Raw genomic sequence first — 25,622 nt, 5'->3', positions numbered from 1 at the left:
AGGGGTGGATGCGTGGGTGGGACCCTCACAGGGACAGGGCTTTGTCCCAGAGGAGTGAGGGGGGATGCCAGGAGAGCATCCTATTGAAGTCTTGGCCATGGGAGTCACATCTGGGGGCTGCTGGCTGCACCAAAGGACCTAAGGACAGGCAGGGACGGTGGGAGGGGCCTGGGCCCTTCCTCTTGCCAGCTACGTGGGGGCCTGGAGAGCCCACCGGGCTGAGCACAGGCTCTGCTAGAGCCTTGAGGTGATGTGAGGGGGTGGCAAGGGGCACAGAGAGGACTGGCACTGTACCAGCGGGGAAGGGGTAAGATGGCTCCGAGAGGGAATGGCAGGCGCACAGGTGCAGCCGTGTGACTGCGAGTGGCAAGGCGGGGGGTGGTGGGTGTCCCCTCACAGGTCTGCCCGGCCCCTGGGCTCCCTCAGGCAGTGGGGAGGTACAGCAGGCCGCTGCAGCCGGGGTCCTTCCCCTCTGTTCACCTTTCTCTGACCCTCCCACGTCTCCTGCAGGACCTGCAGCGCCGAGAGACCGAGGTCTACGACCGCATCCAGAGTGAGGCCAGCAGCCCGCCCTCCACCCAGGACCTGCTCTCCCAGGTATGCAGGGGCTGGGCAGCAAGCCTCGTCTTACACCATTTGTCCTGCTCCTCATCTGGGAAATGGGTAAATAGGACCAGAGGAGTGAGCCACCTGCTGCTGAATCAGAGCCCTCTCTCCGAGGCAGCTGGCCTAGTGGTTAGGAGGTCTGGTAGATTTGAACCCCTTACCAGCTGTGCAGCCCTGGCCAAGGGGCTAACCTCTTTGCCTGCTTCTCCTCGGCTGTAAACTGAGGAGCCTAACAGCACTCACCTCCTAGATTTGCCATGAGGATCAAATGTTGTACTGGGACCCCGTAGGCGCCGTGCCAGATGAGCAATTGTAACTACCACTGGGCACGGTATAGTGTCTACACTGGCCAGTAAAGCAGGGGTGTTTGGCTTCTAGCTGTCCCCAGACTGAAGGTGGCTAAAGCTGGGAGCTGGAGTCCACACTGATGCCAGCCTGGGAGGGTCTGGACAGGGCTTCGTTATTATCACGATGGGGACTAAGGCATATCACTTGATCATGATTCTCTCTCTCTCTCTCTCTCTCTCTCAATACATTTATTTATTTATTTATTTATGGATGCGATGGGTCTTCATTGCTGCGTGCTGGCTTTCTCTAGTTGCGGCGAGCAGGGGCTACTCTTCATTGCAGTGAGCAGGTTTCTCACTGCAGTGGCTTGTTGTGGAGCACGGGCTCCAGGAGCGCAGGCTTCAGTAGTTGTGGCATGCGGGCCTAGTTACTCCGCGGCATGTGGGGTCTTCCCGGACCAGGGCTCACACCCGTGTCCCCTGCACTGGCCGGCGGATTCTTAACCACTGAGCCACCAGGGAAGTCCCGATCATGATTCTCTCTTAAACCTCAGTCTGCTCATCTGTAAAGTGGATGAGTGACACTTTACTGCAAAATCAACTGCCCCTGAATTCAAATGAGTTCTAAGTTAAGTAGCATCTACACCAGAGCTTTGGACACCATCAAGTGCAAGGTTGGATTCAGGAGCTCAAGGGCTGTGGGTAGGCACCTTGGAAAAGCCATCAGGAAGTGAGGGAAGTAAGTGCTTGGCCCCGCTGGCCCAGGCTGACTCTGTTTGTTGAATCTCCTATTCTCAAAGCCCTTTCTATACTCATCCCTGAACTAGGCTCTGATTGGAGGCAGGGCTTCCCCAAGGATGTCTGGGCCGTCCCAGGCAGTGCCCACCATGTGCCAGGCCCTGAAGTCCTGGCAGGATGACTAGAAATGTTCCGGCCCTCCAGGATCCTCAGGTCTGCAGGAACAGGGTCACTGATCTTACAAACACATAGAGACATTTGTAGCCCCCTGTGAAGGGTGGGCTCTGGGGAAGGACAAGCCCAGAGCTGGGAAGGGGGCTCTTGGGGGTGCAGAGTGAGGAGGAGGTAGCCAGGGAACAGGTAGGATGGAGGGAGCACCCCAGGCAGAGGGTAGAGCAGCTGGGGAGGCCCAAGGCAGGAAAGAAGAGGTCTGTGGGGTTGGAGGGCAGAGCGCAGGCATGGGCTGGAATGATGGGAGAAGAGGCTGGTGAGGTGGGCTTGGGGACAAGGACAGGTCTCCCTGTCAAAGCTACTTGGGAAGCCATCTGTTTGTCTGCCTCTGCCTCAAACTAAAGTTGTGCAAGTTTGTTCTTTTCCCTCCCTACTGTTTTTTATTTCTTTTTTTATTTTTATTTTTTCCAGGAGAAACAACACAGATTTGAGGGTGACAGTGAATTTAACCTGGTCTATGAAAATCTCTAGGACAAGCTCTGCCTGCCCATGGGTCTTGCCCTGGATCAGAGGCCCTGGGGCAGCCTCTCCCTCCAAAGGACTTGATCTGTACCAGGAGCGAGGCCCCAGGGGTGCCCCATCACCTCACCGCCATATTTAAGAGGGTGCCCTCTTGCCTTGGCTGGCCCCACCCCCCACCCCCCGTTCTGCAGCCCAGCCACACCCACCGAGTGTGCCACATCTCCGGACCTTTGCCCAAGCTGTTCCCTCTGCCAGGCGGGCCCTCCCTCCCTCCCCAAGGGCTCTCCTGAACACCACCCAGAGCCCTTCTTACCCCCTCTAGACACACGGGCTCTCTTGCACCAGCCTGAACCACCAGGAGGTTCCAGCCAGGGACCCTTGTCAGTACTGTGTGCACAGGGGTCCCAGCGTAGATGAATAAAGGAGCAACTAGGCAAATGGCCCCCGCCTCCCTGCCCCCTGCCCAACTAGGCCAAAGGCACAAGGCGACCACACAAAGTAGATCAAGGGGATGGTGTGGGGGGTATGGGGTATGGGCAAGAATGAACCATGCAGAGGCTGGGCTGGGCTCAGGGACAGAGCTGGAGGCCGGGGAGGTGGCTCAGTGGTGGTCGTCATTCTGGGGGCCTGGGACTGCGAGGGTCCAGGCACACGCAGGGAGCTCTCTGCCTCCCCCAGCAAGGACCCCAAGGTTGTTTCCCATCAGCCTGGCCCCCTACACTCTGTGTGCCAACTGCTTCCTCACCGCGCCCTGCTCACCACCACCTCAAACCTTCCCCAGCCTCAGGGCCTCGCTGCCCCTTGTCTACTCTACAGCCCAGTTCCCCAGAGCGCCTCCACCTGGCCTATCTTGACCCCTCCCACCTCCTCTGTCTTTGTCTGCCTTATGTCCCAGCCCTGGCCCATGGGGATCGAGGCCAGCTCAGCCCCTTCCCTCCTTGCCCTGGGCCGGTCCCAGCTGCCTGGAGGCCAGCCCTCTCCGTCGTGGTCCGGCTGCATGGCTCTGTTCTTGGGCCTTCCCCTGGGGTGGGCGGAGGGGTCCCTTTGTGCTGCAGAAGCTCAGGCCCCACAGCCCCTCAGTGTCTGACCCTGAGCCATTTCTGCTGCTCGAATGTTCACGTTACCCCTCATTTCACCTCTCGGCAGACCTGCACTGTAACCTACCTCACAGGCAGACCGGGGCTAAGGGTGGGCTCACCCAGGCTGTCAGGCCCTGAGCCCTCCCTCCCCTGCTCTCCCCACCCCTCCCCTGCTTTCCATTCTTTGGTCATTCGTGCAATGGGCAGGCCAGTCCTCCTTCCACACACCCAATGCTGCCCCCAGAGGTCCCTCACGTGCCCTCACACACAAACCCCAATGTGCCCGGGACGGTGTTGGCCCGAGGCGCAGGCCCCGGCCAGACCCCCGGCTGGTTTGTGGGTGGCACCTTCAGCCCCGCAGGTCGGGCCCCCTCAGGGTAAGGGCTGGGGCAGGCAGGGTGGGCCTGGGCTGACGTCAGAAAGAAGCCCCAGCCCCTCCGCTAGGGCTGTGTGGGGCCCCCTCGGGCCCCCGCGACGGTTCACAGCCTCTCAGCTTGGTTCTGAGCCTGGCCTTGGAGCACACAGCGAGGAGGGCTCTGAGCAGGATCACGGGGCTGCGGGGAGAGGTCCCCGCTCGCCAGAAGGCAGTTTAACGAACTCCTAGCCTGTTTAGGGAGGCGAAGCTGCCTGCAGCAGAGCTGTCTTCCGGGCCCCTGACTCCGTCAGCCTGAGGCAGAGGCCAGGGCTGGGGTCCGGGTGAGGGAGGCAGGCCACTCAGCATGCAGCGGAGCCTCTCCAGGGAAGGTCAAAGACAGCAAGACAGGAGGAGGCCGCCTCGCTGGGCCCCGGAGCGTCCTCAGCCCCTGGCCCCAGATCCTCAGGCTGGGAATCAGCCTTTTCCAGTCGGCCCCTGGGGTAGTGCGGGGAGCCTGGAGAGACTGCGCCCCCCCGCCCTGGCCCAGCCCCCTGCAGTCCCCTCTCCACGAAGCCGCCAAAGGATCCTGATGAGACCTACACAGGACCATGGTCCTCCCCGTATGCAAAACCCCCCACCGTTCCCACCTCACTTGGAACAAAATCCCAACTCTTCCCTGCGGCCTGTGAGGCCCTCAGGGACCGACGCATCACCCCTCTTGTGGACACAGATGTTGTCAAGTGTGGTGACCAAACTCAGTTCAGGGCGAGACTGGGCAGGCGCTGAGGTCTTCAGTGAGCAAGGAGACAAGCAGGGAGGAGGGGCAAGGTGGAAGGGGGGACCCTCAGAGGAGAATGTTTTGGGACACCCAGCATGGAGCCAAGAAGACTAAGCACCCCTCCTTCCCCAGCCCCCGGGACTGGGAGCCTGCAGAGATGGGCTGGTGCAGGGGTGAGGGGTGGCCGATGACTGCAGGGGGTGCAGGCGGCCATGAGGGAGGAGGAGGGGTCAGAGGGGGCCTCGAACTGAGCTCCTGGAGGGCAGGTTTGCGTGGACTCTGAGTGGGCAGAGGAGAGAAGAGAGAGGAACCCCCTTGGGGGTCATCTGGGGCTGGGTGGCTGCTGGCCTCTCTCGAATCCCAGCTCCACCTCCCAGAAGCCATGTCCACCTGAGCATTGGCTTCAGTGACAATCAAGACACTGAGTGTTGCTCAGAGGGGACAGATGGGGAACTCCCTGCTCTGCAGAGGCTCAGCGGGTGCGTGTTTCCTTCTCCACTCATCCTTCAGGAAAAACAGGCTGCCACTGGGCGGTGCAGAGGGAATCTGCTAAATGAGGGGCAGGCCTTCCTGGAGGTGGGGACCCCTCTCTTTGGCCCCCTGCAGGGAGCACCTGGGGGTGGGGGCGAGGCAAGTAGAGAGGTGTGTGTGTGTGTGTGTGTGTGTGTGTGGTGTGTGTGTGTGTGTGTGTGGTGGTCTGGGCCCAGGAGGGGCCTTGAGAGGGCCGGAGGGGGAGAGGGGCTTAGCCAGCAGGGAAGGGAGGGGAGGGGCTGAGGAGCAACAGGTGAGACCCAGATGAAGGGGAGCCTTAGACCAGCAGGGTGGATGGCAGCCATCCTGAGGGTGGACCCCTGGGCCTGGAGCTTGTAGCAGAAGCCCTTGGCAGCCCCTGACGGCCAGGCCTCGGGCACTGCTTTCTCCTGTCCAGACCCCCCCCGCCCCAGCCTCACCACAGGGGGGCGGACATGTATGTCACGGTCTCAGCCGATGCTTCTTTCTGCCTGACCCGCTCTAGCTCTGACCTGGGATTTCCTACCATCTCTAGGTCACACCCCTGCCACCCTCTTCAAGGCCTCTGGGCATCTGAAACATCTCATCCACTGCTGACACCCTCAGCCTCCACTGGCCTCTCCAGGGTAGCAGCTTAGAAATGGCCATTCTGCCCCTTCGGGCAGGTTTCAGCCTCCAGCCCTCCCTTCTGCTCCTGCCCCTCTCAGCACTTGGAGAAAATCATCCCTGGAAACCAAACCCAGGAATGCAAAGTGGGTGTGGGAAGCGGTTCCCCCTCCTCGGAAACAATTTCCAAAGGATTCTGCAAAGCAGAGTTTCCATGGGAACACGTGCTGGTTACACTGGAAACCTCCGTGGGGCTGGGGTCCCCTTCACAGCACATGGCAGGACCTTGGTGTGGGGGCCACGGCCAGGCACAGCCGTTGCATTTTGGCCACTGGGCCTCACTCACCTGAAATCAAGTTACAGGCAAATCTGCCTTTTTTTCCCCATTCTAATTGAAAGGCTACACTCCGTTCTAAGGATGCCTCTCAGATTTCCAGGATGCATTTTTATGTAGTTCAAGAGTTTTCTTGGCAGAACGCTCAGCCAGGAGAGGCGGACTGTGGCCTCGGCCCAGCCAGGCTAACAGAGTGCATCCTTCCCGCACGCCAGGGGATGTCATTGGCCCACCTGAGGGGCTTCCCCAGACCTGAATCCAGACTCTAAGAGCTGCGGACAGTGGCAGGAGGCACTGAGACACCTTCCTTCCTAGGTGCCTTCCTTGACCCGCAGTCAGAATTGTGGCCTCTGAGCCTTGATGGCGCGTGGGTCAGGCTAACCGTTACTAGTCTCTGCACTTGGTATTGGCGTGTGTTTTGTACGGGTGTATCTCCGCAGGGGACACAGGCATGTACTGCAGTAAAACACGTAGACACTACAGCAAAGCGAAATTCTCTTTGATGCTCCTGCCACCTCCCCGCCTCCATCCCAATCCCCCCCACCAGAGGCAACCCTGGGTCATTCGGGCATATTTTCTTCCGGGCTGTTCTTATTGCATCTACATACATATATGCACATAGACAAACATAAAATATATAGTGTTTGTGTGGGGTCCTGAAAAGCTTAAATGGAATCATCTGTAGGTGTTCTTGCTTTGTTCATGCAGTCCCACGTGGTGGGGATCTGCCGGTGACAGCTCACAGGAGCTGCCAGACTTTAATTACAGAAAAGGCTTCCACAGGAGTGGTGGATCCTAATTTAATCAGGCCCCTATTAATGCCCCTTTCAGTTGTTTATGATTTTCTAACCTCACAGAAGGTGCTGCAGGGAACACCCTTGGACGTGTCTGCAAAACTTTCTCTGCAGGAAATGGCGAGAAGAAATCGCTGGGGCCCAGGGCGTGGACGTTTACTATTTTAACAGACACTGCCAAATCGTGGTGCATGGAGGTTGTACTGGTTTCTGTTGTTCAGACTCTTTATCTACAAGATCTCATTTAATCCTGAAAACACACTGCGAAGTGGGGGGGGCTTGTCTCCGCATTTTACCAAAGCAGAGACTGCGATTCAGGAAAGCTGACTGGCTAAAGGTCATGTAGTACAGAAGAGGCAGTGCTGGGCTGGTTCCAACTGTGTGCAGGCAAAGGGCAGCGGGGGAGAGGCAGAAAGAGCCATGGAGGGACTCTGTGCCCCCCGAGGCCGGGGGACCCATGAAGGGACAAATTTCCTTAAGAATATTGCTCAGAATTGTGGGGACCTGGGGGGTGTCCTCCTGCCCCTCAATGGTCTATTTCCTTGGGGAAATGAAGGTAGGTCAGTAGGAGTGACGGGGCCAGGCCTGCCCAGCTGCCCACACCCACTGTGGGGCCTGGCCTTAGGCAGCCTGGATGTTTGGATCCCAAGCCTCCCCTGGAAATTTCCAGGCACAGCATGCCTGGAGGTGTGAGCTGCTTCTTGGAAGCTTTATAATCTGGGGTAATGCTGCTGTAATTGGCATTGTTTTGCATTTACAATCCTCTCGTTACCTGAAAACCTACTCACATTGGCATATCTAGAGAGGGTTTAATTTCACCACTCTGGGGATGCTGAGGGGCTGAGGAGCACAGGCTTTTTCTCTGCCACCCCCTTACCCGCCCCATCCCAGTGAGTGCCACAGGCCCCCGCCGGCACAGCCCTGTACCTGGCTCGCCACCATGCGCCCCGGCTGATCTGGGGACTGCTTTTCTCCCTAGTTCCCCCTTCCTTCCTCCCTCGAGCCCACCCATCTAGTCTCCAACCCCTCCTCTTTCCAGCCCTTCCCAGTTTCTGCCACCAAATTGATCTTCCTATAGCACAGATCTGACCATGTTACTCCCCTCTCAAAACCCTGCAGTAGTTTTACATTTATGGTCAATTCGTTTCAATAAACAGGCCAAGATAATTCAATGGGGAAAAACAGTCTTTTCAACTAATAGCGCTGGTAGAAATGGACATCCACATGTGAAAGGATGAAGCAGGACCCCTACCTTACAACCTGTACAAAACCTCATAGTGGCTTCCACTGTCCACAGGTTGGAGGCTTGACCCCTCAGCCCTGTATACAGGGCTCTTACAATCCCTTCAGTCTTTCAACATTTGTTCAGCTCCAACTATGTGCCAGGCCCTGTGCTGGGGCTGGGATAAGAGACAGACAGTTCTGTCCTCATGGAGTCCATCAGCCTCCTTTCTGACCAGCTCCCACTGGCCCAAAGTCACCCCAAGTCCTGTCCATGCTCCAATCATGGCTGCATCTCCCCCTGGTGCCAAACTCCCCACCTCTGAACCTGAGCAGGAATTCCTGCTCAAATGCCACTCCCTCCACGAAGCCTTCCCTAAAACTCCCTCCCCCCACAAAGCAGTTTCTTCATCTCTCTGACTGCTCTGACCTCCTTGCATTGAATCGGTTCGCACACATCCCCAGGAGGGTCTGAGCTCCCTGAGCATGGCAAATACCTTACTCGTCTCTCTTTCTGCCTGACTCATAGCAGGGACCCAAGAGCCATTTGTTTAAAGAATAAATTCAACTATTCCTTTGCTGGTGATTTAGTGCTGGTTCTTGCTGAAAAAGGGAGAATGATTTTTTCCCCAGATTTCCAGGAAGCGATCTCTAATTAGTAGGTGACCCATTTTACGTACGTGAAAATTGAGAAAGACATGTAGCTGCACCCGCACCACCAGGATAGGCAAGGCCATGAAAGTGCAGGTGGTGAAAAGGCAGCCCCCTATCGCCTGATGGGAAGGGGCAAGCTCTGTGCTAGACTGTTGGAGGCCAAGCCCAGGCACATCAGACAGGCCAGCGGCAGCCCCTCGCTTCACCTCCGGGCCGTGGAGGCTGTCAGGGGCTCCGATCAGTCGATGATGCTGATGCATGCCTGTGGAGCGCACATCAGGGGCCGTGAGCCCTATTAGGGTGGTCCTGCTAATTGATCCCAGAAGCCTCTGTCACTGCCAGGGGGATGTCTCAGCCGACTCAGCAATGTCCTGCCTCAGGGGCTTGTAGGCCAGGCCAGACAGCCCTGACCCTGTGGGGCCTGGGACCTTCCAAGCAGCCAGCAGGACTGAGCCCAGTGGGGAGTGCGGGGTGGGAACACTGACGAAGCCCTGTGGGTCCCTAGTGTCCAGGCTAGGTCACAACCACCCTGAGAGTGGCTGGCTTGGTAAAGAAGGCTCAGGGTGCTCAGGCCTTTAGAAGGTCCCCTACTCTGGCTTCCTGGGAACCAGTCAAGACCCAGCTTCAAATGCCCCCCACCTTCCTCCTGCAGCCCCACAGCCTACTGCTTCCTATGGGGAGGGGTGCCTTTTGGCGCGGGCAGGGCCAAGATTGTTGGTGGCCCCCTCGGATCTGTTAGAACAAGTCTGTGTGATGAGTCCCCAGGGGAGGGAGATTCTGGAGCCAAGTGTCCAGGTCCAGAAAGAAAAATGGTAACTATAGCGATACAAAGCAAGCCCTGAGCTCCCATGCCTCAGCCTCCCTCAGCCTGTGCCCGTGGGTGAGCCCAACTTCCCTGGATAAGGGCAGGAAGCTGGGAGGGGCCGAGGAGGGAGCTGACCCCAGGTTAGTCTGGCCCCTTGGCCTGCACTCCTACTCCACATCTCAGTGTTTCAGGACGCTGTTGTCTTCTTTCTGAGTTCAAGCCCAGAGCTGGAGACTAAAGAGAACCTTACGATGCTCCATCCTAAAACTGCCCTATGCGCGCACACACACACACACACACACACACACACACTCCTCCCTGGGACATGGCCCGGCTCCACCCTCATTCCTCCACCCCAGCTTGCCCTGCCTTGTTCCCTTTCCTGCCCTTCATCCCTTCTTTCTACAGAAGGGCCCTTCTGGGATCTCTCTTAACCTCCAGGCCCCGGCACATGCAGCTCCCTCAGCCCAACAGATACTTAAATGCCTACTGAATTCTTGTCTGGAGCTAGGCACTATTCCCATTTTATAGACGAGGAAACAGTATCAGAGATGTAGCAACTTGCCCAAAGCCAGGCAGCTGGCTAATGGTGCCGCTGAGTTCAAGCCCCCAGAAATGGCTTCAGTCAGTGATCTGAACCGCTTCGCTTGGTTGCCTTCTGTGATAGGCTGAATAATGCCCCCCACCCCCTCACAAGATGTCCACCTCCTAATTCCTGGAAACTATGAATATTTCCTTATATGGCAAAGACTTTGTACTTGTGATTAAGGATTTTAAAATGGGGAGATTATCCTGGATTATTACAATCACAAGTGTCTTTATAAGAGGGATGCAGAGGGAGATTACAGACAGAAGGCGGAAGGCAATGTGATGATGGAAGGAGAGAAAGAGATTTGAAGATGCTACCTTGCAGGCTTTGAAGCTGGACGTAGGGGCCATGAGCCAAGGAATGTAGCTCTAGAAGCTGGAAAGGGCAAAAAAACAGGTTCTCCTCAAAGCCTCTGAAGTGGCATGGCCCTGCAGACACCTTGGTTTCAGCCCACTGAAACTGATTTTGGATTTCTGGCCTCCAGAACTGTAAGAGGAAAACTGTATACTGTTTTGAGCCACCAAGCTTGTGGCAATTGGTTATAGCAATCTAGGAGTCGGATATACTTTTCCTCCTGGAAGAGCCGATTCAGCCTCCTAGCCCCCCACCCCCACCCCGGTCAGTGGCTCACTCCCACTCTGTGCTCCTTGTGATGGCTCCTCATGGCTCTGACCCTGGAGGTTGCTGCAGCCACAGCTTCTTTGCTCACCCCAGCCTTGGCCTCTCCTCTCACTCCCAGCACTGACCTTACCAGGTTGGCGTCATCCTCCAGTTGCCCAAGGACATGCACCAGCTCTAGGGCATGGCAGAGGAGGAAACTGAGGCTCAGAGAAGGGCAGTGAATGCCTGAGGTCACTTAGCTGGCAAGGGGCAAAGCTGGATTTGAATTTGGGCCTGTCTGATAGCAGAGCTCGTGCTGCCAACAACCCCTCTCTTGGTGGACACTTGGTAAATGTCCCTGAATGAGTGACAAGACAGGCAGACACAGTAACCCACGGAAAACACATCGTGGGAAGGGCTATGGGATCCTCAAGGAGGATGGTAACTGTGCCTGAGCAAACCAAGGAAGGCTTCCTGGAAGAGGTGCCCTTGAAGGATGAGGGCACTCCAGGTAGAGAATATTATGAGCAAAGGCCTGAAGAGGGAAGGAGTGAGATGGCAGGAAAAGTGAAGCACTGGGAGGAGCCTGGAGAGATGACACCAGGCCCAGGTCATGAAGGGCCTTGGATACCAGGCTGAGGCTGAGGAGCACACAGAGCTTGGGCAACAGGAGAGCGAAATCCCCTACATCATTCTTTAGGAGGCAACTCGATTGAGTGGCTCTGGGGAGGGTGGCCCATTCCATTTAGAGGCTGCTGCCTCCAAAAGCAAAAGCTTTGGCGCTGGGACTGAGAACGAGGAGGTAGAGGTTGGGGCAGGGAAGCAGACTCTAGAGCCACTTTGGAGAGGGGACAAGACCTGGTGACCTACTGGCCTCAAGGCATAAGGGTGAAGGGATGTCCATGCCCCCATCCAGTGGACAGAGGCTGGTTTCAGTAAACAGAACCAGATGTACAGGAGTAGAGAGGCAACGTGGGGGGAAATCCAGGTGGCAACCAGGGGGAGGTGTCCCGAAGGCAGCCAAGAGAATGGGTCAGGACTCAGGAGACAGGTTGAGGCTGCAGACAGAGGATGGGGAGAAACTGGGAAGACTGTGGTGGCCACAGCGGCAGGAGGAATGAGGTAATCAGGGAAGGTGTGCTGAGAGGTGACCAGGGCACCCGTGGTGAAAGGCTCTTAAGGAAAGATCTCTTTCCCTCATCAGCTGCTGCTGCTGCCCTTGGGTGCCAACCCCAGCACTCATCTGGGTCCATATGGAATTGGACCTTTCCTGGTGGGCTCCACTTTAGGGAAACCTGATAGCAAATTCCAAACCAATAAGAGCAAATAAATGAGGGGTGATTGCTGACAGTAGGAGAGGGTACACCACGGGGTGCCTCCAAAAAGCATCTCCTCCAGTACATTTTAAGTGCTTTATAGGTCATTAACTACTTGACAGAGAGAGCCTGACACTTAGAGCAAAGAATTCTGCGCCTCTGCCAGGGAAAATCAATCAGAAATGAAGATAGAGCATCACTGGCATTAACATGTACAGGGTGGGCAAACGGGATTCGATTTATACATAATTTTAAGGTCCTCTCCATTATGTAAAGTGAGGCAACATGTATTTGAGGCCATTTATAAATCCCAAACTGGAGTTTAGAAATATTTAACTTCCCCGCTGCCTTTTTTTTTTTTTTTTTTTTTTGGTTGTTGTTAATGAAATATTTCAAAGATGGGAAAGTACGGAGACAGGCTTAAACATCTAAGCCCATCACCTGATTCTGTCAAATAAAACTATAGCTATATAGCTAAGACTGAAGCTTTTAAATGTTACTTGTTTTTTTTTAAATGTTGTTTGTTTATTCTTCCTGGCTTTTCAAATTCGATCTTCTGGCCCCACCTCTCCAGGGAGACCTGAAGGCTGACCACCCACCCCTGCCTAAGACATCACTCCTTCCTCTGAAATCCGAGAGTAATTACTGCCTCTTTAATTAACTTGGCAATTAATCACCACCTGCTTGTGAAACAGCTTTTATTGTCCTTGTCCATCTTGCATGTGGGATGCGGGTGGGGGTGGGGACCAGGCAGGCAGGGGGAGGAGGGAAGGCAGGCTGGGCTCTCCTCAGGGTCCCAGGCTGAGCAGGGTCTGCTGGAAGGAGAGGCTTGATATCCAGGGGGTCAGCTCCCTCCTGGCTCTGTTTAGGCAGCTGCCAGTTACCAGGAACTGAGATGAGCTGGAGAGAAGCCCCAAAAGAGCAGTGGGCAGCCAGGAGGGTAACCTACCCTGTGCAGCTTCAGGGCCCCTGCTCTGCTTCCCTCTGACCAGAATGGTCTTTCCATATTGGGTCTGGTTGTGGGTTGCATTGTGACCCCCAAAAAGATATGTTGCAACTGTAACCACCAGTACCCGTGAATGTAACCTGATTTGGAAATAGGGTCTTTGCTGATGTAATAACGTTAAGATGAGGTCATACTGGATTAGAGTGCGCCCTAAATCCAATGACTGGCATCCTTATAAGAAGGGCATGTGAAGACAGAGACTCAGGGAGAACTCACTGTGCCACCAAGCTGGCTCCTCTGCACACCTGGATCTGACTGCCCAGGATCTCAGTATTTCTTTGGTCGATTAACCCTCCCCCACCCAACTCCAGGAGCAGCTCCTACATCCTCCTCTGTCAGAGGAAGCTCTCTCCCCTATCCCATATCAGAGACCACTCTGCAATCAAAACGACTCTCTTGGGAGGTGGAGGTTCCCAAGAACTGCCCTCCCCCCTGAACAGCATGCCTACTCAAGTCAGTTTGCTTAATGATAACCCCTGTGGCTCCCCCAGGAAAATCTTTCCACATGCCCGCAAACCCTCAGAAGTGGGCAAGGTACACTGGTTTGAGCAGAGTGCTTTTAACTTCCGCTGTGATTGGGGTGGGGGGGAATGGTCAGAGAGGGAGAGGGCGCTGCAGGCTACCAGGATTTTAACACGAAGGCAGGGCTGTCTCACTCGTACTGCCAAACACAGCGCTCGGTGTAGCCTGTTCATTGCAACGATTCACCTTCCAACCCATCTGATCTAATCCACTCCCTTTTGATAGATGGGGAACTCAGGCCCAGACACTCCACAGGGCATCTCTGTGTAGGGATCTGAGGTCCAGTGATGTAAGCATGTCCCAAGTGACAGCGTTTCTCTGCACCTCAGTCTCCCCATTCTAGAAGGAGAATAGTAATACCACCCTCTAGGGATGTTACCAGCCTTAAAGATAGCTCTAAAAACCTGTATGTACATTTTCCATGAATTCAATCAACATGTTCTGAGCGTTTCCTGGGTGCCAGGTCCTGGGGATACAGCGGTGAGAGGCACAAACCCGGTATGCTGACTTCAAGGTGCTACCTATTTGGTAGAAAAAGACAAAGAAACGCATTACCCTCGAGGTAGTTAAGTGTTATGATGGGGTGTACAGAAGCAGTGAGGAAAAGGATACAGATCTCAGGAGGACCCAAAAGAGTAGTGGCGGACACAGGGGAAAAGAAAACGCAAAGATTGGATCCCGCCACCCCACACCCCCACTGTCTGAACCCCTTCTTTGCCTTAACCAATCAGGCGCCAGCATCGCCGGCCTGCCGACTAATCAGGAGCCGGAACAGGAGCTCGAGTCGCAGACCAAGGCTTCCCCAGGGAGGGCGGCCGGAGCCCGCGTGCCCCGCCCCTCCCGGCCCCGCCCACTCCCCGCCTAAGGCCCGCCCCGCCGCGGTCAGCGGCGCCTGCCTGGAGTTCCCTGGCTGGCGGCCGGCCCCTGGGGCCCAGTATTGTCTTAAGGGCCGAAAAAAGAGGAAAGGGGGTAGGGTGGGGAACTGCCAAGTGACCGGCAGAGGATATACAACATTTTCTTTCACCATCGACAATCTTGCACTAATGTATGAAAGAGACGGTATCGCCTGGACAGGAGCGTGAGGCCGAGGGCAAGGTAAGCAGCCCCCCGCGGGCGTCTCCGGGCTTGGGGTCACCCGGAGAAGATCGGGGCACCACCTCCCACGCTGAGCGGCTGTCGCGGGGTCTGTGTCCCAGTCCGCGCTCTGAAGGGTCCCGTGAGCCTTGAGCAGTGTGGACGCGGCCCCAGAGATGAGGCATCTCCGAGGCAGTGTGGACGCGGCCTCTGAGCTGAGACGTGTTCAGTGACGGGGGGCTGCCGAGGCGGTGTAGATGAGCGCAGGTGAGCGAGCTGAGGCGCCCCCGAAATCCCGAGGTAGTGGAGAGTGATCCCGAAGGCTGGGGTTGACGGTCCTCGTAACTCGCGGCGGGTGAGACTGGAGACTCAGACTCTGACTGAGGCACCTTCCAGCGACCCGGGGGCAGGTGAGGCTGTGTGGACCCGCGCCGCAGAACCACGAGCAGGTGTACACGCGGGCGGGTGGCAGACGCGGAAAGTTTGAAGGAGCGCGCGGCGCGGACGGAGGCACCGCGCTGGGGCTGGGACCCCGCTCACCGCAGCCGCCCTCAGCCGCTTCCCCGGGCCAGAGGCGCCCTGGGGGAACCCCAGACCCCAGCCTCAGCTTCTGCAGCTGAGGCGGAAAAGGGAGTTGGGGAGGTAGTAACTGAACTGAGCCCTAGAGGAAAACCAGAGATTGATTTCGAGCCTCTCAGGCAGGTCCGCCCAGCACCTGATGTGTCCCCGCTGAAGCCTGGGGCATCTCCATTTCACCTGTGAGGGGCAGAGCCAGCTTGGTGTCCAGACACGCGCTGGTCATCAGCTGAGGGGACTCCAACCCGGTCTGGTCCAAGCCGGGAACCCTGTTCCTTCTCTCCTTCCACTTCTGCCTCAGGGAGGAGGAAGGGCGCCAGGATGGTGGGGCGGGGGGGCGCAGATGAAACCTGGGGGTGGGGTGTCAGGAGGTCCTGGATCGGGACCCCCGGATCTGCCTCCCCCTGCCCCTTTGTGGCTCCCGTTGGCCTCACAGCATCAGGCAAGGGAATGAATGGAGAAGGGAAGGCCGGGGGAGAGTATGGGACAGGTGATGCTAGTGCTCACCTACCTCGACCCAGGGGAGCTGTGTCTGGCGCAGATCAAGTGGGGCAGGGTAGCTATGTGACACTCTTCTGTAGGAGAAGAAAGACACCCAACCCCAGTCCCTGTCACAGGGGAAAGGCAGAAGGGGGCCCAAAGGCTGGAGGGACACCTACAGGTCCAGGGTGCTTCTCGGGGTGGCCCACCTCTCTGTGCCTTTTGGCCCCGTTCTTACTCTCACACACCCTCCTAGTCTCTGTGACTCCTCACAGGTCCTTTGCACATGTTATTTATTTTTTTGATCAACAAGTAGTCATCAAACATCGACTGTGTCCCAGGCACAGGCAACTCGGTGGTGAACAAGACAAACCCCGTCTCTGCCCTCACAGGACTTCCAGACCAGTGCAGGGACATAGCTGGTGGACAACAGTCAGGAAAGGAATGGGGACAGGAGGCAACCTTGAGTGGGCATGAGGAAAGGCTTCTCTGCAGAGGCGACAGTGAGTCAAAAGGGTTAAGGCCTCATCATCAGTTACCTCCTCCAGGAAGCCTTCCCTGACCTCTCTGACCTGACACTTTCCCTATGCCAGGCTCTCATAGCCAAGGAACCACTCCCTCCGTGGACATTCTTGTGTCATTATTGGGTTGATGTTTGTCTCCTCCCATCAACTGTAAGAGGCATGAGGGCAAGACCTGAATCTCTTCTGGGTAGAAGGTAGGCCAAGCGAATAAAGGATGAGTAGAATTTCCCCAGAAAAACAGGAGCTGCTCAGCCAGGTCAGGCATCCTGACGGCAGACATTTTTCTTTCCCCGTCCCCGGCCTGAGTCCTGGGCTCCACACCCCATTTGCTATCCAGAGATACAAAGTAAAAGAAACCAGCAGGCCCGGTGAGGAAGAGAGCAGGGAAAGGCTTGGCACAGATGGCCCACTGGAGCGCCGAGCCTGGCCCTCAGGAAGGGAAGAGACCCTTCTGGGGGGAGGCCTAGGGACAGGTGACTGTCCTGTTCTCTGAGTTCAGATCAGCCTACTCCTCATTTTTCTGTCCCAGCTCTGGGAGGCTTGGTTTCCTTCAAATGCCACTCTGGGAGAAGGTGATGGCCAGCAGGGTCCCCAGGATGGCCAGGGTACAGGGCCACCGTAACTCCCCTCCTCCCTCCACATCTTGGACAGACAGGACCCTGGGCAGTGCCTCTCTGATCCGGAGTCAGACCTCTGGGCCACAAATAGCAGCCCAGGTGATCTACAGTTCATTTAAACTCCTGGCTGGAAAGTAGGAATCAGGCTTAGAGGGGCAACTCTTATTTTCATTTTTCATAGTTTCTGTACTCAGTGAATTCCTCCCTCCCCTGGCTCTGACAGACCTGAGCGCCTGGCAGCTTTCCTGTGGCAGATTATGCTCTCACAGGTGCCTGACAAAGCTTTTAGTGCCCCCCCATCCTCCCCACTTCAGGGGATTGAGCGGCCTCCATGCACAGCTAGAGAGTGTCTGCATGCTTTATTCAGGCTCTGGCAGCGATGAAATAAAAACGGGCTCCCCACCCAGCCACCCAGCCACCCAGCCAGCCCTCCTGACTGGAATTGCTTTAAAAAATTAACTTGCAGATATGGAGATATATGTATATGTATAGCTGATCACTATGTTATAAAGCAGAAATTAACACACCATTGTAAAGCAATTATACTCCAATAAAGATGTTAAAAAATTAAAAAAAATTAATTTACAATGATTTAATCCCTTTTGTTCTATGGGGATCACCAGCATTTAAAAATGTGTATAAATCAGATTCACTGCTCCCAGTTAAACCTTAACTGCCTCCCCCCACCGAGCAGAAAGAGCCCTGGATTTGGAGTCGGGCAGCGACTCAGCGGTTCATGCCAAGTTCTGCTAATGACGAGCTGTGTGACCTTGGGCAAATTACTTAACCTCTCTGCGCCTCCATTGGCTCCTCTGGTAACTGAGGTTAATGATAATCCTTCCCTCACAGGGTGTTGTGAGGATTAAATTAGATAACGTTCAGGGAAGAGGCATGCAATGCCACGCCTGTGTTTTCTGTTCCCCAGTACTGGCTGTCCCTCTAATTAGCCTGGTGACCTTGGGTGGGCCACTCAGCCACTCTCGGCCCTCAATTCCTGCATCTGAAAAGCACAGGGGTTGTTCTAGGAGATGATGCCACTGAGCCCCCCACCTCCAGCCCTGAGCCCCCACTCACCTCCTCCTGCCCTCTGCCAGACACCTTCCCTTGGCCACCCTTTCCTCTTTATCCAAGCACTCATCTCTAATTGGAGGTGGTCCCCCTCCCCAGCTGCCTCTCCTCCTGGCTCCCTGTGAAGTCTGAAGGGTTGGGCCCCAGGGGCCTGCCATTCTTGGCTCATTTTCAGGAGCAATTAGCCACAGGCCTTGGAAGTGGCCTCAGTGGGCGTGTGGCCAGGGCACTGGAAGCCAGGACTCTGCTCCGTCTGTGGCCTGCGGGGCTCCCCCAGGCCCAGGGGTCCCCATTGCCGGTGGTGGGGAGGCAGGTTCCCAGGCAAAGCCATTTCCATTTCTGTACTTTATGACTCCTTGAAGCCCCGAGTCTGAGCGTAAATTACTTCTACCCTGTGCTTTTGTTGGCAACTGTCTGTTCCTTGGAAGCGAGGGGCTTTGTCAGGAAGAACAAAGCTGTTTGGTGTTTTTCTGATTTGGGGGAAGCGTGCTCCTGTGGGAGGGCTCATCGCTTCTCAGTGTCAGTTCCGAGTCCTTGGTTCTCAGACTCGCTGGTTTTGTTTTGGGTTTTTAACTCCTATGGCTTAAGAGTCACATATGTTTGTGTGTGTGTTGGCTGAGGGATTTTTTTTCCCCTCCTTTTTGGCTTGCATAGTGTATTCCGTGGAAGCTAATTCCAGGGACTGAACTTTTCAAATCGCTGCTTCAACAGCTTTTAAAAATCTGGACGTAGTTACTCCTGTCATCCATGTGTAAAGATTTAGAAAAAATTCCCAACCCGAGGGTGGGCAGCCTCAAGGATGTACAGCTCCTGGCAGCCCGCACTCGCTGGAGACCTGAGGTCAAAGCCGAAATGTCGAGCTCCTCTTGGGACGGGAGGGGGCCGGAGGAGTGTGGTCTGCTCGGTGCCAGACATCTGGATATTTAGAAAACATCTGGGTGGCTGGATTTTTCAGGTTTCTGCCTGACATTTAATATCACAAACATTGAGCCTGCCTCCCGTCCCCCGCCTCCCAAGCACACCCAACCCCTTCCCTCCCCTTCCTGATGGGTAAGAAACATCCATTCTTTCCAATTCCCCAGCGTTTCCCCCCTACCGGAAATCTGATGGGCTTATGACATCATGGCTGGCTGCTGAGCGATGAAGTGGATGCCACAAAGAAATCCGACATATCAGATGGATTCTGAAATCAGTTTCCCTCTGGCTGTAGTAACAGGCGTGAAGTCAGGAGGATATGAGCTTTGTTTAAAAAACAAAAAATAAAACTAGGACCTGACCTGTATTAAATACAATTTTTTAAAGCAAACAGACCCTTTGGACATCATCTATTTTAATAGAAAATGCTGGTTTTTATGAAACGAAAGCGACTAATAAATCACTCCTGAAGCTGCATGTGAACATTCCATTTCTGTTGAGTTTTGTGTGTCCTTATTCACTAATAAAGGAGGAACTGGGAATGGTTTCTCTCCCTTCGTTATTCAAATGGGATAGCTTTTTTTTTTTTTTTGAGCCAATAAAATTCATTGGGTAAATTGCCGGTTTATGTTTTTCTAGGAATCCATTTTTATGGAGTGACCTTGGACCTGACCTGGTCTGCAAACATTGTATTTCCCTCTGCTGGTTTTTCTGGCTGTGAAACTGTTAAGAGGATGCAGTTAAGCCTGATTTTCAGTCTCCTCTCTGCAGGGCAGAGCCGGGACCTGGTGAGCCAGGTCGGTTCTTGGGATGAAAAACCACTTTGAAAGGATAAAGGAGGGGAACAGACAGTGAAGGGGCCTGTGACACGAGCCCCAGGGCAGCCTGGGAGGACGGATCCACTGTCTTCCCCATCCTCCCAAAGGGGAGCGAGGACCTCAGAAATAGCTCCAGGCTGAGGGAGCTCACCCCTGATGCAGGCTCAGGTTAGAGGAAGCTCTGGGTTCCAGGTGTTGTGCCCGCCAGGTCCCTAGTGCAGGCCTGTGGAGTCTAAGAGACCAGGATTGGAGTCCTAGCTCCTCCGTGGACAAGCTGTGGGGCCCTTCACCTTGCAGCCTCTGCCCCTGGGAGTGGGCATAACGACCCCACCTTGCCTGCTGGGAGAAACTTAGTGTTGGATGCGCCACACGATGCCCGGCCACTTCAAAGGGCTCTGGGGTCTGTCTCAGAGCCGGGAGAGGCTGGGGGAGATTCTGGAGCTGAGTCCACTGCCTCGGTTTGTTTGTGTCCCGGCTCTGCCAGCCACCATCTGCGTGACAACACTGATCTGTGTGACGTTCTCTGTGCCTTGGTTTCCTCATTCGTCAAACCATAATAATAATCGGACAAACCTCATACACGGGGCAGTTGAGAGAACTAATGTAGTTAAGCGGTCACCAAGCGTTAGCTCTTAGGTGAGACGTGCCCCTGAGCCCAGCAGGTGGGTTGCTGGGTGGGACTGTTGGGCCTGGGATGGGAGTGGGTGTGTCAAGCTGAGCACAGGTAGAGGATGATCAAGGACTGAATAGAGCACTGCTCCTGTCTCTGCACAGAACATTCCGTGGCTCCCCATTGCCTAAAGGGAATAAAGTTCCCCTCCTTAACTGGGCCCCAGGTACGTCACACTTGGGCCTCATGCACTGTTCTCTCCCCTCATTTCTCTCTCGTCCTCCCAGCTGGAGCACACCGCCTTCTCTGGACTCAGTACTAATGGGTAGGTCACATTTTCGAGAACATGCCATCATTTTATTCTGGGTACTTTCCATGGATTAACTCATTTGATCCTCACACCAACCCATGCAGGGGATATGGTTATCATTCCTATTTTAGAGGCAAAGACGAGACTTCAGGAGTTAAGTATCTTGCCTCAGGTACCAGAGCCTGGATTGGAGCCAGGGGTTGGGCTCCTGCACCATCCACTTAACCCCAGCCCCACTGGCTCCATTGGGCCTTCCCCCTCCTGTTTCCCACCTCATCCCTAAAGCCAGAGCACCTGCCTTCTCAGAATGCCCGCCCCATCTCTGTCTGCCAAGATTCTTATGCCACCTTGGCCAAGAGGCCTTCCCAGACCACCCTCCAGCCATGTTATCCGAGGAATGCTGGCGGGGCCCATTGTGCCCCCTCAGGATGCAGCTCTCCGTGGTTGGCCTGCGGGGCCCTGGTCCACCTTACCTACAGATCAGGAGCTGTGCTATGGCCAGCTTTGTGTCCTTCACAAGGCACTCACTGATGACCTACTATGTGCAAGGCGTGGGAACTCATACGGCAGGTGCCCACACCCAGCCTGGTCTTCTCTCCCAAACTCCAGGCCTGTCCAACTGATGCCTTTTTCCTGCCACAGCTCCATTTGGGTGGCCAGGGGGCAGCTTCACCTCAACAATCACAAACTGAGCTCTTGAAATTCATCTCCACAACCTTCCCCATCTCAGGTAATGGCACCTTCATTTTCCACTCAGTTCCTCCGGCCAAAAAACCTTGGGATCATCTTTGACTCCTGTCTCTCTCTCTCTTTCATAATCTCAAGCTCTCTTTCTCTCCACCCCACCCTCACCCCCCATTCACCATCAGCAAATACTATTGGTTCTACTTTCAAAATATACCAGCAGTTTGACCCCTTCTCCACCTGAACTGCCCACCTGTATGAGTGCAGCGGCCTCCTCATGGTTCTCCTGCTTCCCCCTCGGCCCCCTGGAATCCATTCTCTATGCAGCAGCCAGAGTGACCCTGTTAGAATTTAGGCCAGATCCTGCACTTCTCTGCCCAAAACCCAGCAATGGCTCCCAGTTCATTCAGGGTCAAAGGAGAGTCCTGCCTGGGGCCCCCGCTTGCTCCCTCTCTGCCCTCAGCTCCTGCCACCCCCCATCTTGCTCACTGACCTCCATCATACCTTGTGTATTCCCACCTCAGGACCTTTGCACTTACTGTTTCTTCTCCCCAGTATCTACTTCCTTCTTGTATTTACATCGATCAAATGTCACCTGCTCAGAGAGACTTTCCCTTACCTCCCTGCCCCATCCTTTCCCCACTGTGTTGTTCTTTCCCTTGACCTTATGTTATACATGTATGTGTCTGTTACTAGAACATAACCTGCACTAGGGCAGAGCCCCGCCTGTCTTCTCACTGATGTATCCCTGATGCTCAATAAACATTTGTTGAATGAAAAGCTAGTTGGATGGATTCCATGAAGGGACAGCAAGTACTAAACACCAGGTCTATATCAGGTTCCGTGCTGGGTGCTGAGGCAACACATGTGAACAAGACCTCCTGTCCCACCCTCAGAGCCCTAGTCTGAGGAGGGAGACAGACGCCAAGCAAGAAATCACGAAGCAGGTGGAATGGGGTGGTGTCTGGGAATGAGCTCAGAGGAGAAATTGGTCCAGCCGGTCCGAGGGAGCTTCCTGAAGGAGGGGGCATACGTAGGGCCACCTGGGAGGTGAATAGAAATTGGGCAGGGAGGAGGGTCAGGCAGAGAGGTGGGCAGTGTGCTCCAGGGGCTGCAGACTGGCCTGGTGGGCAGGTAACCTCATATTAAAGTCAATAGGGGTCAGGTGGGTGGAGAGAAGGGCAAGTTTTCCAGGTTGGGGTCACCACGTGGGGAAAGGCCCCGAGGTGGGAATGAGTGTGGGCAGCGTGGCTGGCGGGGATGGACTGAGGAAGGTCTTAAGTGCTGCCTGGAGAGGGATTAGGAGGAGCAGCAGAGCCTGGGCTGGAATCCTGGCTCTTCCCCCCAACGGTGTGATCCTGGATGCATCACTTCTGTTTTCTGCAGCTCAGTTTTCCCATCAGTGGACTCCTGACTATGTGCCTTTTCTGCTGCGTGTCCTGCCTCACAGAGAGGGTGAGACTTAAACCTGGAGGGAGGGATCCAGGGTAGAGAGGAGAGTGCCAGGAAGAGCATGGTGAGCAGGGGGAACAGGATATGCAAAGACATGGGGCCTTTCTTCTGGATGTGTTTCTCCAGTCGCTCCCTCAGGGAGCAGCAAGGCAGGGAAGACAATGAAAGGGGCAGCCTGGCTGTCCCCAACGGAGGCCAGCCCTGGAGCATGCCTGGTTCTCCACTTGAGGGAGGGGCCACCCAACTTTGGCCTCACACTTGGCTGAGCACCACAGCCCTGAGACAAGCCCGCGAAGCTGGAGAAGCCAAGGCTCAGAGCAGAGAGGTGACTGGCAGCCACATTACCACATAGCTGGTAAGTGGCAGACAAGGGACTTGAATCCAGACCTACCTGTCCCCACTCCCTGCTGTCCTTTCGCAAGACTGAGCCACTACCTGTGGGTGGGCCAGGTCTCAGGGAGCCAGAATTGCACAGGTCCATCGCACAGGTGCGATGAACCTTGTCATGCCAGGCTCTGAGACTGAGCCCCATGCCCCCACCTCAGGGCTGCCGTGATCAAGGCCACTTCCTCCTTTGGGGGAGGTGAGTCAGGCCTCTGGAAACTCTCTAAGCCTCTCCCCTTGGCTGGAACTTCTCTGAAGACTCTGGAAGCTCCTGGAATATTCCAGGATTATTGACTCCCTGGAGCCTCCCAACCACCCCTCAAACAGGGGCCGTTGTTATCCCCATTTGACAGGTCAGGAAACTGAGGCTCGGAGAGGAGCAGTTACCCAGGGGAGGCACACAGGTTAAACGGGGAGGTCCTGCTGAGTTCATTCTCTGAGGCTGCTTTAGGGACAGAGGGCCTATCTCCATGTACAGCTGAGAGCTGGTGCTGGGGCCTAAAGCGGGAGTTTCATGGGGCTAATTTCAGCCTACACTAAGAACTTTCTTCCAGGTATGCCCAAGATGGACACTTTGCAGGAGTTTCAACAACCTCTGCAGGTGGAGGGAGGGGAGATTAAAGTCATGTTGGATTGAGCAGTCCAAGTTTCTTCGACCTCTCCAAGCTTCAGTTTCCTTATCTGTGAAATGGGGATATTAATACCTGGCTGTCAGAGGCATTAGGAGTCAAGGAGCCCACAAAAGGTGCCCAGTAAGTGCCACTGTCCCCTCCTGGGGCTCCCAAGCTTCCCCTATAACAGCCAAGCTTAGAGGGTAGAGTGGCAAAGGAGCCACCTCCAACAGCCCTGTGCCTGTGGAGCAGCCCTGCAGGCCCCGCTGCCTCCCTGACATGGGGAGCTGGGGTGGGGGGTAGGTCAGGCTAGGGGTTCCAGACAACTGCCTCCTGGTCTCACGTGTCAGCTGGGCCATGGGGTACCTTGAGTAACGGGGAGGCCCCACAATGACTTCTTTCCTTTTTTTTTTTTTTTTTTTTTTGCGATACATGGGCCTCTCACTGCTGTGGCCTCTCCCGTTGTGGAGCACAGGCTCTGGACGCGCAGACTCAGCGGCCATGGCTCACGGGCCCAGCTGCTCCACGGCATGTGGGGTCCTCCCAGACCGGGGCACAGACCCATGTCCCCTGCATCGGCAGGCAGACTCTCAACCACTGCGCCACCAGGGAAGCCCTCGGTTTTTTTTCTTTTTTCTTTTTCACTGCACCGCGCAGCTTAGTTCCCCGGACAGGGATCGAACCTGGGCCCCCCGCAGTGGAAGCGTGGAGTCCTAACCACTGGACTCCAGGGAAGTCCCCCCCCATGAAGACTTTTTGAAAAGCATAGCTTTGAGGGCAGACACAGGCCTCTTGCCACCACTGACACTGGCCTCCAGGAGGCAGGGCTCACATTTCATCTTCATAATAACTTCACTGCTCTAACTCACAGCCCCACCCAGGCTTAGCCCAGAGCCTCCCTGCCCTCCAGAGCTTCCTGGCTCCCTGGTTAGGAAATGGCTCAATGCCAGGACCCAGAGAGCTGGGGAAATCTCACTCCAATGGGCTCTGTCACGGTGCTCCAGGCAGTTGGTATTTATAGAGCACCTACTCTGTGCTAGAGATTTTCCTTACCTTTGCTCAAATAATTCTTGAGGTGGGCCTACCATCTCATGTCACAGGAGAGAAAGCCAAGTCTCAGGGAGAAGCAGCCTCTGGGCTGAACAACATCAAAGCTGGGGTTCTATCCCCAGGGGTGAGCATTCTCCGCATCCTGCTTCCCCCGGGCAGGGCAGTGGGAGGACCACTGGCTTTGCAGCCCTGGAGTATGGTGGGTGGTGGTGGGGACTCTGGGCTTTGCAGGAGGACAGATCCAGGCCCAGTCCTGACTCTGCCCTCGTGTTTTTGCACATTCTGTTCCCTCTGCTCACTATGTTCTTCCTGTCAGACTCCTCTCTTCCCTGGGTCTCTCTTGGCTTAAGTCTCACCCTTTCTCTGAAGCAGGGCAGTGTAGCCAGGGATCCACAGGCTTGTTTTCAAATCCTGCCCCCACCGAACTTGGAAGGGAGAAGAATAAGGGACACAGCATGCAAACAGGGAACAGCATGGGCAGAGGCAAGAGGCTGTGAGTAGGCCCTTGAGAGCTGCATCAGCTGGGAGGGTGGAGCCAGGCAGAAGGGAGGAGACCTGGGTCGGGCTGCCCTGTCACCATTCTGGGCCTTTGCCCAGGCTGCCCTCCCTGCCTGGCCTACCCTTCCCCTTCTCCTGTCCAAGCCGTCATGCCTTTAAGTCCCTGTGCAGTGGAGTTCCCTGTCCGTCTCTTCCTGAGCCACCCCTCTTCACATGCTCCTTCCCTAGTGTTCCCACAGCCCCAAGTGCCGCCTGGATGTGAGCAGTCAGTGTCTCAGGTCACGCAGGTTTGTGTCCTGCCTGTGTGTGGTAGCAAGGTCCTTGACTCAAATCTTGGCTCTGCCCCTCGCCCGCTGGGTGACCAGGGACAAGCTACTTCACCTCTCTGTTTTTTCCTCTGTAGGATGACAGCAGCTGCCCCCAACTCACAGGGTTCTCTAGGGGATTAAATGAGGTTG

At 55.4% G+C, this 25,622-nt stretch overlaps 1 protein-coding gene across 1 annotated transcript in view; it reads left to right on the top strand.

Annotated features, from left to right (window-relative positions):
* Positions 1–2,765, top strand: part of NFAM1 (NFAT activating protein with ITAM motif 1) — a 34,049-nt gene extending 31,284 nt beyond the window's left edge. The window contains exons 5-6 of the mRNA XM_082635994.1: positions 511–597; positions 2,274–2,765. Of these exons, the coding sequence (XP_082492120.1) occupies positions 511–597; positions 2,274–2,333 (147 nt within the window). The 3' untranslated portion in view covers positions 2,334–2,765. The remainder of the gene's footprint in view (positions 1–510; positions 598–2,273) is intronic.
* Positions 2,766–25,622: the final 22,857 nt, after the last annotated feature.

This window comes from Mesoplodon mirus (genome assembly GCF_964341445.2).
Source record: "Mesoplodon mirus genome assembly, chromosome: 11".
Taxonomy (NCBI): domain Eukaryota; kingdom Metazoa; phylum Chordata; class Mammalia; order Artiodactyla; family Ziphiidae; genus Mesoplodon; species Mesoplodon mirus.
The sequence above is the reverse complement of the archived record's forward strand: the minus strand, read 5'-3'. Positions and strand labels throughout refer to the sequence as shown.